We start from the raw sequence: 13253 nt of genomic DNA, 5'->3' as shown, positions 1-13253 counted from the left end.
CATGCCATGATTCCTTTCTCTGCCCTACCTCCAGTCATAAAGAATCTCCGCGCTCTCTCATTTCTCTTTTGTGGCACTTGTTTACAGCTGCACTGTATTGTGGATATTTGGATATTTGTGTAGTAAAAAGAGGACCAAGCCCCAGAGGAGACGACTTGGGGTTTACCCTTTTTCAAATATCATAGCAAGGCCATTTCCATTCTGTGAATGTCAGGTCAGTCTGTGGAGTTCATATGTGCCCTTGCATTGTTTTCAGTGGGAGGTTTCTTGGCTAATGTTTCCAGTTCCTTGTGTACAGGAATCAAGTCTCCATTTCCAATAGTGTTTGTATTCAGTAAATACTTGCAGAATCAAATAGACTGACAGATAAGAAACAAGTTTATTGATAAATCCAGTGGGATAAATGGGGGAAATAATGGTCAGTTTAGTTATTTTTATCTTACTAAATAAATGTTAATGTTAATAAATTTTATCTCATTGATAAAAGGTGGGTGAGGGGTTTGTTATGGGGTTCCCTTTCCCATCCCTCCACCTCAGCCAATAATTGTGATTTCCTTCTCTTATATCTGAAGAGTGCAAGTTTTAATATTTTTTATTCGTAAAATTTAGAGGAGGTAATATGTGGTAGTTCGCAGCAAAGAAAAGGGCTGAATATTAACTACTAATTCACGTTTCATTTGACAAGCTTCTGGACAAGCTCAGAAAGTCTTGCCAGGTAAACACCAAGGTATGTCACCTTATTTCAAGGGAGATAAAAATAACTTTGTTCCTTGACAACCATCTAAACCTTTTCAGTTATTCACCAAGTGGCATTTGGTGTTGCAGTTCAGTGCCACAGCTTCATGTTGGTAAAGACGGTCTATTTCAGAGATGATAAAAATTAAGCTTACCTCTACTTTTCTTAGCCCATCACTTCTGCTATTCAATTATGTGCTCTTTGCTTGTGGGTACCTGAAATAGTGAGAAAGAATAAAAAAAGAAAATTAAATATAACTCAATAGCATTTTGTGAAAGGCAAATATTTACAATTTTAATTGATGACAGACACACACTTCATAAAACTATTAGCATGCAACTCCAGCTGCAAAAACTGAACAGCAATATGCCTAAGCTGGTTAGCAGCAAAAAAGTAAACCAATCACATCGACAAAAGCCACCATAAACAAAAAAACTGTATTTAAAAGATTAACAGTTTTGGCATTCATCCCTACCATCAAGTCTTTTACTTTCTTTTTTTTTGTTTTCCATCAAAATTTAGCTTACGTTTGATGTTAGCAAGAGTTGCATTACTATTATTATTAATTTTAGTTCTGTTTATTACCTTGAGGGTTATATATTGTAAAATAATTTTGGTGCCTCTAGTTAATGTTAATTAGTTGTTTTAATAACCTATAGACCTATTTGTTATGTTTTTGTAGGTTTACTTTTTTAACTATCAGGAACTTAATAACTGAGAATATTTAACATTACTGTTACATAGGCAAAATTACAGAGTTACTATTAGTGTTACCTGTTTAACGTTTAGTCATCCTTTGAGTCCTGCGACATATTTCCTTAATAATCATCAGCCATCAAGTCTGATAGTCTCAAAAGAAATATCAGCCCTCTAAACTGCCTTCAAGGGCGGTGATATTTAGCACTGAAAATTACAAATAAAGTTTTTGAGGTTGAATAGCAACAACTGGCCAGTGACACTGATGATTTGTTTGTCAAAACAAATTGTTATAAACTACGCAAATGAAGTCCACGCACTCCTTTGAGTGAAAACAATAAAGTGAATCTACGCAATGCTTACATGTTGGATGGGATATTTAATGTGCGGGGAAACTCAAAGGTTGAAGAACTAGGCATTTAGACAGTGGTAAGTGGTAATCTTACCTCTTTATACTCCATTACTCTTTCTCACGAGAGACATGCTAATGCAAACAAGTCAATCAGAATTTGTGTTTAGCAAGATAAAGCTTAGAGGATAGTTTAAAATCCATTTATTATTCTAAATCCATTTTTCTCCATTAACAAGTTATACATTAGTGTTTACTAACCATGATTCATGTAACAGTTTAGTTTGTTAACTTTTAAATTATTTAACAACCATAAGTTATTAATACATTTTTTAAGTATTACACAAATATCTTAAAACAGGCTTGGGTTCATTTTTGTAATTTTTGAATAGAAAACATTTTAGGCATCTCTTGAAGAAGAAATAAAGCAGACATTTAAAGCTAGAAAACAAGTAATTCCAAATTTAGTTTTTACAAAAGTTTTCAGCTTTATTGACAAATTATGGCAAACATATTTGACAAATTGTGGTTTCCTATTTAGAGAAGCTTACACATGGAACTTTATGTGTTTTTTTTTCTTTTTTAACAAATACAGGTTAAAACACTGAACAAATTCAGTTAGCTACATACATACAGTAGCTGCTTGTTTTCAACCCCATTAAAACAGCATTTAAAATTAAATTTACAAACTTAATATCGAACATCTTCATCTAACTAACAGATATTAAAAGACAGGTTAAAACATCTTATCTACAACTTTATTAGCAGCTACTTCAAAAATCATGTTACAGTCTTTTAGCAACCCTAAACAAAGTTTTTGCTAGTTGATTGAGACTCAAAATCTGTCAACAGATTCATGCTCTTTCTAAAAAAAGAAAAAAGAAAGAAAAAGAAAAAAGAAAAGAAAAAAGAAAAAAAAATTACACACAACAATGAAAAACAACCAAGAGAATATCATCCTACTGAATGGTTTGTAGAGAATGCTTGCCAATGTCTCTTTCAGTCCATTTTAAAAATTAATACTAGTGTCAATGTCACGCCAACAGTATAGAGGAAATACAAGAAATATATGGGAGTAATCATAAAGGAGTTATCCCTAGAATAGGAAAAAAAAAGGACTATTACTTGTCTTGTTGCTGTTTATGTGGAGACCAGAGGCTATGCATTGTCTCTGAGGTGAGGTCACGGGTGAGGAGGACCTTCAATATCTACCATAGGGGTGCTCCCTGTATCCCCCTCTGGCTGACCTTGCCGGTGGTGCCTTCAGGCTGGAGCGGGTCGTGGCCCATTCTTCTGGGGCTATGAACAAGAGAAAAACAGTAACATTCACGTGGCTTCACAGGTATCAAAAATGTTTAAGACACAATAGTCAACCCGAGAAGAGAGAGTGCAAGATCTCAACACCGACAGCTCAAGCCTTATTACATGTTCCACATAGTGCGTTAATCCAAAAAGGGTATATATTTTGAAATGCAGTCATTTGGAATTAAACTTGCAGGGCATTTTTCAAAAGGAGAAAGTTGAAGTTCTTCAGTAACTTCACATTTATTGTATTAAGTTTCCATACCACAAAGTAGAAAGAGAAATCTCATATTTAATCCTTTATAAAGACTCCTAAAAAAAATCAGGTTTAGAAAACTGGTGGTTCTTAGGCCTCGGTTAACTTGAGAATCACCTGGGAGCTTAAAACGAAACCAAACCAAACCAAACCAAAAATGACTAATGTATCCCTTACCAAATGACTAGAAAACTCTATAGGGTGGGACCAGGGTTTGGTATTTTTTTCAAATGCTTCTTTAGGTCATTCTTATAGGCCTGGGTTAAGATCCATAGTGCAAAACTGTTCTAGACAAAGTTAGTCAGAAATAAGCAGGCTATGGAGAAGAGTAAATTTTAAGGAGTAAAATTGGTAAAGGAAAAAATATCTTAGTTTTTCCAAATAAAGAAGTTAGAAAATAAAGAGGTATTAATACTCTAGGAAAACTCATCATTTACTGGTTCATCAGACTTTCATGAACTGCAACATTTTGGAACCTAGCCAACACATAAAAAACAAGCAACTAAGCTTTTGCGTATTGTGGAAAATAGCGTTTGTAATGTTTATGGCCCCAGAAGAGAAATATGACTCCATCAGAGGGCCAAGGACTTAATATTGGGTTTGTGGTGACTTATGTGATGCCAGAAACTAAGTTATCTGGGTCTTTTGAACAGAATTCAGTTTTTGAGTAGAGAGCAGACGATGCATGGGGCTATGTTGGGAGGAGGTATGTACATAAGAAAAAGGATTACTTGAAAGAGATGGTTGACATTGATGGCTGATACAAAAGATGGTGGTAATGGCAATATCACCTGGAAAATCACTGCAGGCTGAGACCAACTGATATGGGGTATATGCCCCCAGATAGTTCAAGTACCCTGAGAATATCTCTAGCAAAAACAGTAAGAAAAATGTAACTTACACTCGCTATACGAGCATGGGATAACGATCTATAATATAGAAAAATGATCAAAAGTGTATCAGTGTAGAAATAAATAGCATTTAACTAGGTAAACACTGGGTTTCTAAATATATCCTTCACCAGGAAATCTTTATTACAAATGATATCTGATGATAAATGAAACATTATGTCTTTCACTATTTAAGATTCATGCTTATGTTTATTTCAATATGTGACAGGGAGTAAAATAGAAGTGAGAACCTAGTATGAGAAACGTTACCCTTACTCAGAACACAGACCACCTAGATCAGGCAAACTGTGGCTTGTGAGCAAAATCTGGTCAGCTGCCTATTTTTATAAATCAAGTTTTCCTGGAACACAGGCATGATTATTTACTAATGTGGTCTAAGGTTGGCTTCACTCTACAAAGACAGAGTTGAGTGAATATGATGTAGGCCACACTGCCTGCAAAGCCTAAATTAGCTACAGTTTGGGCTCTTACAGAAAAGGTTTACAGACCCTGTTCTGGATCCTGTAGCCTTTTTTGGTGGAAGGTTGTGGGTGTTGGTCTTTCAGCTGTGATTTCCTGAGGGAGGACTTGACTTCAAGCTGCCAGAATTTCTCAACAGAGACATTTCAGAGAAGAATTTTATGTATGTATGTACTTGACTGGAATTAAATAAAACTTTTTTGATGTACTAGAATAGAAAATGAATTTTTGCTTACAAGGTCAAAAGTGCCTTCTTAGCTTTATGAAATAAAAGTTTTATACTTTGTATATGAATAACCAATAATATGTCCTCTTGTGGTAAAATCATCCCCATTTTATTATTATTTTTAACAAAGAGGATGTACCACTTTTTGCTTCTTTAGTGTTAGAAATCCCAGGGTTGCAGTCTATAGGGTTTAGGAGCAGAGATAAGATAGGTTTTAGGTTTCCCCAGGTTATAGAAGTTCTATATCCTTTTTCAGATGCTCTACGTTCCTGGTAGGTTCTGCAAAATAGTGAAACAACCTTGAGCAGAGTGACAGCAATACCCGCCACATCCACCCCCAGATCTGTCAGAACTTTTAAACTGGCATCATCTTGGGAATTTGCCGCAGAACATGTTTAACATGAATTAACGACTTGGCTTTACTTAACTTTATCTAAGGCTCTAGACAGCTAATTGGTGGACTAAAATCTTACACTTTTCAACTGTTGACCAAGATTGAAATAAGAAGTGTCACTGTTCGCAGCTATATCCCAAGTGCATGGAAAATATACAGTGCCTAATAGGGCTTGAATGCAATGAAGATTACGTGAATGAATGATCAACTTTAGGAACTAAGGCAGAAAGTGCTTCCAATGACAACTTTGAAAACAGGAACAACTAACCTTAAGAAATTCAGCATGAATTTTAAAAGCTCTATAACTAGAAATCTTAGATATGAGTTGAAGTGAGGCTTCTTAACTCAAGGGTTACTTAGCTGTGTACCAAAAGTATTCACTACTGGATTCAGTGAAACAATCACAGTGGAATCCCATTATAAAACGGTGTAAAAATATTATGTTTCATTGCACAAAAGTGTGCTCTTCTATAGCTTTCTTTATGCAAATTAATACTATGCTCTTTCCTCCTCGAAAAGGCTAGGAAGAGGGGAAATAGTCTACTGAAATTATAACCAGATAGTCAGCCAAAATGAATTTTTACCCAGGCAAACAAAGTGAGTTTTAGATTTTCTGAGATTCCTTACTATTAGTAGAGGAAATCAAGGATTTATTTCACTTAGTTCAGGTCTTGGGTTCACTGTTTACATGTTCTCAATAATAATAGTGAATTGAGATCAGGAAAATATTTCTATTCCAATTTCCGTGGTCTATATTTTTTCTAATATCATAGTTTTATACACAATATAGACACCCATATTATCCTATAGTAATACCAGCCAGCTTGTCTCAGTGAAATGTATGGTATGTGATCTGTACTGGATGTTTTTCCTTTGTCATCATGTAGTGTGTCATTGAACCTTATATGGCCTGCCAGCCCCCTCACTGCTCACCAGAAATTCTTGGATTTCTTCACTGTACAGGGTGGGGCAAAAGTAGGTTTACAGTTTGTATAGAAAATAATACAATATTAATAAATAATAATACAAGAATAAACTCTCTATTCTCACAACTGTAAACCTACTTTTGGCCCACCCTATAAGTATTAGAGATATAAATGATTCTTAGAAATCTTTTTTTTTTTTTTGCTTAAAGTATTACAAAGGGTATTACATATGTGTCCTTTTTTTTTCCCCACCCTTGACAATACCCCGGCTTCCCCTACCCCCCAGTGTCTTATGTCCATTGGTTATGCTTATATGCATGCATACAAGTCCTTCGGTTGATCTCTTACCCCCTCCCTCCTGCCCCCCAACCCTCCCTGGCCTTCCTGCTGCAGTTTGACAATCAGTTTGAGGCAGCTCTGCCTCTGTATCTATTATTGTTCAAAAGTTTATAATGGTCTTTATTATCTATGAATGAGTGAGATCATGTGGTATATTTCCTTCATTGACTGGCTTATTTCACTAAGGAATTTTAACTTGAGTCCACCATGGAATGCTGCACATGGGAAAAATCCACACACAGGAAAAGAAAACTTATTATAAGGTTCTCACAGTGGGAATTCTCTAAAATTTGAAGTTATAAAGGACTAGGAATGCACTTAGAATCTGTCTTTTTTGGGTTCTCCTATTCAGCAGATGAGGTGGATTTAAAATATTTTAGGGCTTCATGCAAATTTTGGAGTCCTGGCCAATTGTATATAATCCCATGACATATTCTAGGATGTCAGTTAAAAGAAAAATTATTGAAGACAATGAAATTTAGAGATAATATTTCTTTGTCCTCCTGGAAAACAAGGAAATAAATGCTCTCAATATCAGGATCATTGTCAGATGAGAAGCACTGGCTAGACTATGCATGTAAATCAAGCAAATAAATAAGTTATTACTTCGAGAAGGTGAAAAATAACTGTCTGCAAAGTTTAAATTACTGGAATGGTTTACAGAATTGTGGATCTGGAAATAGCAAATTAGGATACGAGAAATGGAGCTTAAGTGCCTTGATCAAATTCCCACCATTTCTAGACTTCCTAATTCAGGTTTTAATGTACAATTTGTATGTGAAATAAGAAGGAAAGGGAACAAAGAAAGCATTCATAAAATAAACTTTTTCTTTCTTTCTTCTTTATGAAAGATCTCCTATATGCCAGTCATTGTACTTAGCCCAGCATAAGAGGATAGTTTAAGGAGCCTCAAGGAGATCACAGGACAAAGCTAACATGATATTTAATAGATTACAACGCAATTATAATTGATACATTGGGGCCTTGATTTACGAGTTTAATTCGTTCCGAGACCGAGCTTGTTAAGGAGCTCGTTAAGGAGCTCATTAACTCAAATTACTCTATCAACTCAATGCAAAAAATCGGCTGAGAGACAGCTGGTATCTCAAAAAACTCGTTAGTCTGGACACTTGTAAGTCAAGGCCCCACTGTATTTGAAGAAAATTCTGGGGAAAGTCTAGAGAAGGGAACTACTAACTTCCATCATTCAATTGAACTTGGACTGAAATCTAGCATTTATTAATCTCAAAGAAGTAATTTTCTGAGCAAATATGAATTTAGATGCTTTTTAAACTAAGATTACTTTCTTTTTTTAAAAAAATATTTTTTTATTGATTTTAGAGAGAGAGAGGAAGAAGAGAGAGAGGAAACATTGATGTGTGAGAGAGAAACGGATCTGCTGCCTCCTGCAGTTCCCCTACTGGGGATCAAGCCCACAACCTGGGCATATGCCCTGACCAGGAATGGAACCAGCCACCCTTTGGTGCATGGGGATGACTCAACCAACTGAGTCACACTGGCCAGGGCAAGAATTCACTTTCTTTAAATACTTTTCTATATTAATTATTTTGTATCATCTGGCCTTGTTTTTTTAAAAACAGAATTATAAGGTCTATGAGAAAAGAGACTTTTAAAGGTGGCAGACACGTAGTAAGAACACCATAAATATTTGTAAGGTACACATAAATGCTATTACTAGATAAATAGGAATGTTAAAATCAATTATGCAAAATAAGTAAAACAGGACTCTTATTCAGAAACACATTATTAGCAATTATAGTGTTACATATATTTGAAATATAGCAATATTTCTTTTAAAAATTGCTCCATCTCTGGTTTTATAACTCACTCTGATTTCTTTTACCCAGTTGAGTCAAGTTTTATAGAATGCAATAGAGTGCATCTCCATTACATGCTAATAAGCACCACTGAGGAGCATTTTCTTTTGATAAAGAGGTGCAAATTACTCAGGTAACTCTTCTGGTGCATTAAATGTTACTCTGGTGACTTAAAAAGTGTCTGCCCTCAAGTACTCTGCTATCAGCAGAATCAGGCCTATTAAGAGGTGTGCATTTCTCAAAGTGTCCTCATTCCTGCAATGGGGCCAGGTACTTTGGGGAGCATGCAGAATTGGAAAGAAAAATCTGGATGGTTTTTAACGTTGCAAAACTGTATTCTCTGATTGCTCCAGAGATACTATAAATGTTGAAGTTAGTAGGGGGAAAATCAAGTATAGGAACAAGGAGTCATTTTAGGAGAAGTTGGCATTATTTAAGTACCTGGAAAGTAAACTTTTAATGCTTATCTTTCTGAAAGTAGGTTAAAATGCCACCTTCTGAGTAAATTAACTTTTAAAGATCATTTCAGAAAGGATGTAGGAATCATGGTGATTCCTGAGAGCACAGCTCTGTGTTCATACTTTGCTAGACCAACATAGCTAGTTGTTTATATTTCTGAGATCTGAAAAATAATCTAAAAAAAACCCCTTTAAAACACACATGCTGTTTATTTTTGGTGCATTATAAAGCAATATGCAAAAACCACAAGTAAAGTAGGAAGCCTAAGTTAAACTCTAGTACAGTGGTTCTCAACCTTGGCTGCACATTAGAATCACCTGGGAATCTTTTTAAAATCCTGATTTCTGGGTCTCATCCTCCGGAAATTCTGTTTCTTTGTTATGGGGTGGGGCCACAATATTAGTAACAAAGAAACAATTTCCGGAGGATGAGGCCCAGAAATCAGGATTTTAAAAAGATTCCCACGTGATTCTAATGTGCAGCCAAGGTTGAGAACCACTGCTCTAGTACTACTGGCTGCCAGTGTTTTGGTTTGTCAGTCATTAAAGAGCATTACAACAAGGCTGATGAAAATTCACACAGACTCTAAGCCATTGAGACCAGGTGGTTGGTCTCAGTTACGTTTCTGAACTTTCTGAAGAATATAATTCTTTGTGAAAACATATTTCAAATATATACTTGTTGTTTTATGGTTATTTATTCCCAAAGAAAATATGTTACTCAAATATTTTATTGTTGTTGTAATTCATAAAATATCTGTTTTCTTTATGTAATTTTAAACTATCCATCCTATTAAAAATAAAGATATTACCATCATACCTTCTAAGGGTGAAGTGCAGTGTTAGGCATTTTATGTATATTATCAGCAAATACAAGTTTCCTGCAAGATACGTGCTAATGTTGCCTTTCTTTTTAAGATGAGGAAACTATAACTCAGAATTTTCTTAAAAATGTTTTTATTGATTTCAGAGAGAGGAAGGGGAGAGAGAGAGAGAGAGAGAGAGAAAGAGAAATATCAATGACAGAAAATCATCTATTGGCTGCCTCCTGCATGCCCCCACTGGAAATCAAGCCTGAAACCTGGGCATGTGCCCTGACCAGGATCAAACCGTGACCTCCTGGTTCATAGGTCAACTGAGCCACACACTGGCCAGGCTATAGCTCAGAATTTTTATCTGTAACTGTCTTACCATCTTTCCACCAGCCCTTTCATCCAAAAGAAGTCCTGACTGCCCCTTCTTTGCCCTTTCCTTTTCTTTCCAAAAATAGGACTTAATTTTATTTCACTCCCCGTGGTTTATATACTAATTGGTTATTTCAACAATTAATTAGCTAAATGAGTGAGATTGTAGCTTTAATGTTGTTAACAAGAATGTGGGCTGCATGAATTGAATTTGTTAAGGTGCAAATCTAGGTGTTCATTTACTCAAAGTGAATGGTAGAATTATCTGCTCTGCTCTGAGCATTTAAAAATATTAATGGTTCAACTATTTCATCCACACAATTTGTATGGCCATTATTTATAATCCTTGAGTTTATTGTTTTAAGATGCAGATGGTAAAAGGGAAAAATACTGAAGGAGAAATATATGACCAGCATCTGTTTTCACAGATGAACATAATGAATTATGTTCCAAGAAGAGTTAACTTTAGTGCACCTTCGGTTAATGCTCTCAGGAAATTAAATCAGTCTGTGGAAGGCATTTACAGCTTTTATCACTATTTCAAATTTTTAATTAGATACATCTTAAAAAAAGTAACACTGGAGATAATCCACTTTGAGAATAATAAAGGATTAGATCTTTCTAAACATTCTTTCTCAACTATAGAGTCTTATGATGCACATGGCAGACACCTGGTAATTGTTTATTGAATACATTAATTATATTTAAGTAGCTTACATTTCTAGTTTGTACCCACAAAGGAAGCTACAGGCTTCCCTCAGATGGACCCCTCACTTGGAATGGGAGTCCCAGGAGTCTTCCCCCAGGGCTGCATTTGGATTCCAGTTCAGCCTCTTCTTTGTTGAAAGACCCCTACGCAAGGCTCTTTTTCTACATACTGATGACACATTTTAATTGTTGCAAAACATTCTGAGCTGCTGACATGCATATCGAACTGCCCGTCAGACATCTCTTCAGGTGTCTCAAAGTCAACTTTTTGAAACTAAACTTACCTTTTTCTCCATACTGCCTAATACTCTTCTCAAGTTTATCATTGGCAAATGATGCAAACCATTATTATATTCACCCAGAAAGCTAGCTACCTAGTTATCTTTTGTGTCTTCCATGACTTTATCCATGCTATAGCATATAGATATATAAAATTAATATTGCATATATTTTATAGTTATAATATACAACACACAATATAAAATATTTATATTTTAAACTACAAAATAGATAACATATAATAAATTATATGTAATATAAATATATAATTATAAAATACACTGAGTGGTCAGATTATTATGACCACCTGACGTTTGTAGGCAAATTAGCTATAATTTCGTGCTGAAGTTGCTAGAGGGCCAGACCAGTATAAACGTCTGAATAGCACAACATACCTAAGTATTGTTGCTGATCAAGTTCATCCTATCATGTTGATGGCGTATCCAAATGGAGATGGCTTCTTCCAACAAGACAATGCGCCATGCCACGGTGCTCGTATTGTGCAGGAGTGCTTTCAAGAACATGAGGGAGACTTTACCTTGCTTAGGTGGCCCCCACAATCACCAGATCTCAATCCAATTGAGCATTTGTGGGACAAAGTTAAAAGAGCCATCAGGCAGCTGGTTCCACAACCATCAAATCTCACAGAACTGGACAGTGCTATTCATCAGGCATGGTGTCAGATTCCTTGCATCACCTTTCAACATCTCGTGTAGTCAATGCCAAGAAGAATCGCCGCAAAAGGTGGCCCAATGAAGGGGGTGGTCATAATCTGACTGATCATAATAATCTGGCCACTCAATGTATAAAAAATTGTATATTAATTACTATTATATATTTAATTAATTGATATCATATATATGTTTTATATATATTCCATACTGTGTATATGTATGTGTTTATGTGTGTATGTTTGTGTGTATGTGTAGGTATATATACTCTCTACTCTTCTCTACCTTTGAGCTAGAGGTACATTACCAAATACAATTGATTAGGCCTGTTCAATTGTTCTTATAGCACATTCAAGATCAAACTCAAATCCCTTAGCAAGAAATTCCATGCTAGGCCTAGCTTGAGCTGACCCTGATTTCATTCTAGATAATTGGAGTTGATGACTGCAATGATCTCTTAAAGTACAAGTATTCTATCATATTCATTGAAAAAACTATTGGGTCTGGAAATACAAGGAGTGTTGTTGGTAAAGTTAAAATTTTAAAATATATTTCTCAAAAGAAAAGTCATCTTATTTTTGCAAAGAAATAGACTCAGAGTCAATTAGGAGATGGGACCAAGAGAACAAACCCATTTAAGATTTTAGATACCCATTAAATTTTGGCAAATGCATGATTTCACTTTACTTAATGTATTGGAAAACATTTTATTTTCCTTAACAATTAGTAAATGTTTATGGATTAGCTTTTTTTGATTCATCTTAAGAAAGATAATGACTTCTGGTAGGGACCTTATAAACTAGAGATGGGCTGGGTTTTTTGGAACTTTTGAAGAGGACCCTCTCTTGCTATTGAGGAAGTTGTCCTAAGTACTAAAATTCTATTCAAAAGCAGCCACATCCACTTCATCTTTGAAGAAGTCTTTATATGAAATTCCTAAGTGGCTTTTGAAAGTAGATGTTTCCATTTGGTCATTTTAACCATGAAATAAATAAATAACAACTAACTCCAAAGTTCAAACTTTACACAAACAACAAATATAAATGTTTAAAATGTGCTACATATTGAAAATATGAATGGGTAACTTCAAGACGACAGTTGATAAATATATGAATAATCTATTATGAGGAAAATTATTAAAATTTTTGAGGCTAAAGTTCTGAAATACACCCATGGACTAACTAATTGATGCTTGGTATTTCTCTATTAACTTTACTTTGGTTTAGTGTAATGTGGGTCTGTGGCCATGGCTTGAATTTTTAACCTAGGAATTAAACCCAGTTTCTTTTTTCAGTTTTGGTATGGAAATCTTAGAGCCATTTTTCTTAACCCATCTCCATTTATTTACTCACCCTTGTTTAATACCACCAAGTTTACTTCATGCATATACCTAATTTTCAGATCATAGTATGGTCTACAATTTTATCTTTAGTGTTAAGCCTAGGTTGTTTGAATTACTGCTGTTTCTGATTACGAACTCCAGGAGGGTAAAAAAAAAAATTGCACGAAGAATGGCATTCC

At 35.1% G+C, this 13253-nt stretch overlaps 1 protein-coding gene across 4 annotated transcripts in view; it reads right to left on the bottom strand.

Annotated features, from left to right (window-relative positions):
* Positions 1–13253, bottom strand: part of KHDRBS2 (KH RNA binding domain containing, signal transduction associated 2) — a 564684-nt gene that overhangs the window by 45986 nt on the left and 505445 nt on the right. For 3 of the 4 annotated variants that reach the window (XR_011471860.1, XR_011471859.1, XR_011471861.1), the window contains 2 exons: positions 2907–3080; positions 891–951 (listed from right to left, as the gene is read on the bottom strand). Coding sequence is in view for 1 of the 4 variants with exons in the window: in XM_070418330.1 (XP_070274431.1) it covers positions 2983–3080 (98 nt within the window). In the remaining 3 variants the exon portion in view is untranslated. Of the gene's footprint in view, positions 1–890; positions 952–2083; positions 3081–13253 lie in introns of those variants that run through there. The other variant, XM_070418330.1, reaches the window with a different exon arrangement.

Source organism: Myotis yumanensis, unplaced genomic scaffold, assembly GCF_028538775.1.
Source record: "Myotis yumanensis isolate MYYU_CA2020_CCGP unplaced genomic scaffold, mMyoYum1.0.hap1 SCAF_6, whole genome shotgun sequence".
Taxonomy (NCBI): domain Eukaryota; kingdom Metazoa; phylum Chordata; class Mammalia; order Chiroptera; family Vespertilionidae; genus Myotis; species Myotis yumanensis.
This window is presented reverse-complemented; position numbering and strand designations above follow the sequence as displayed.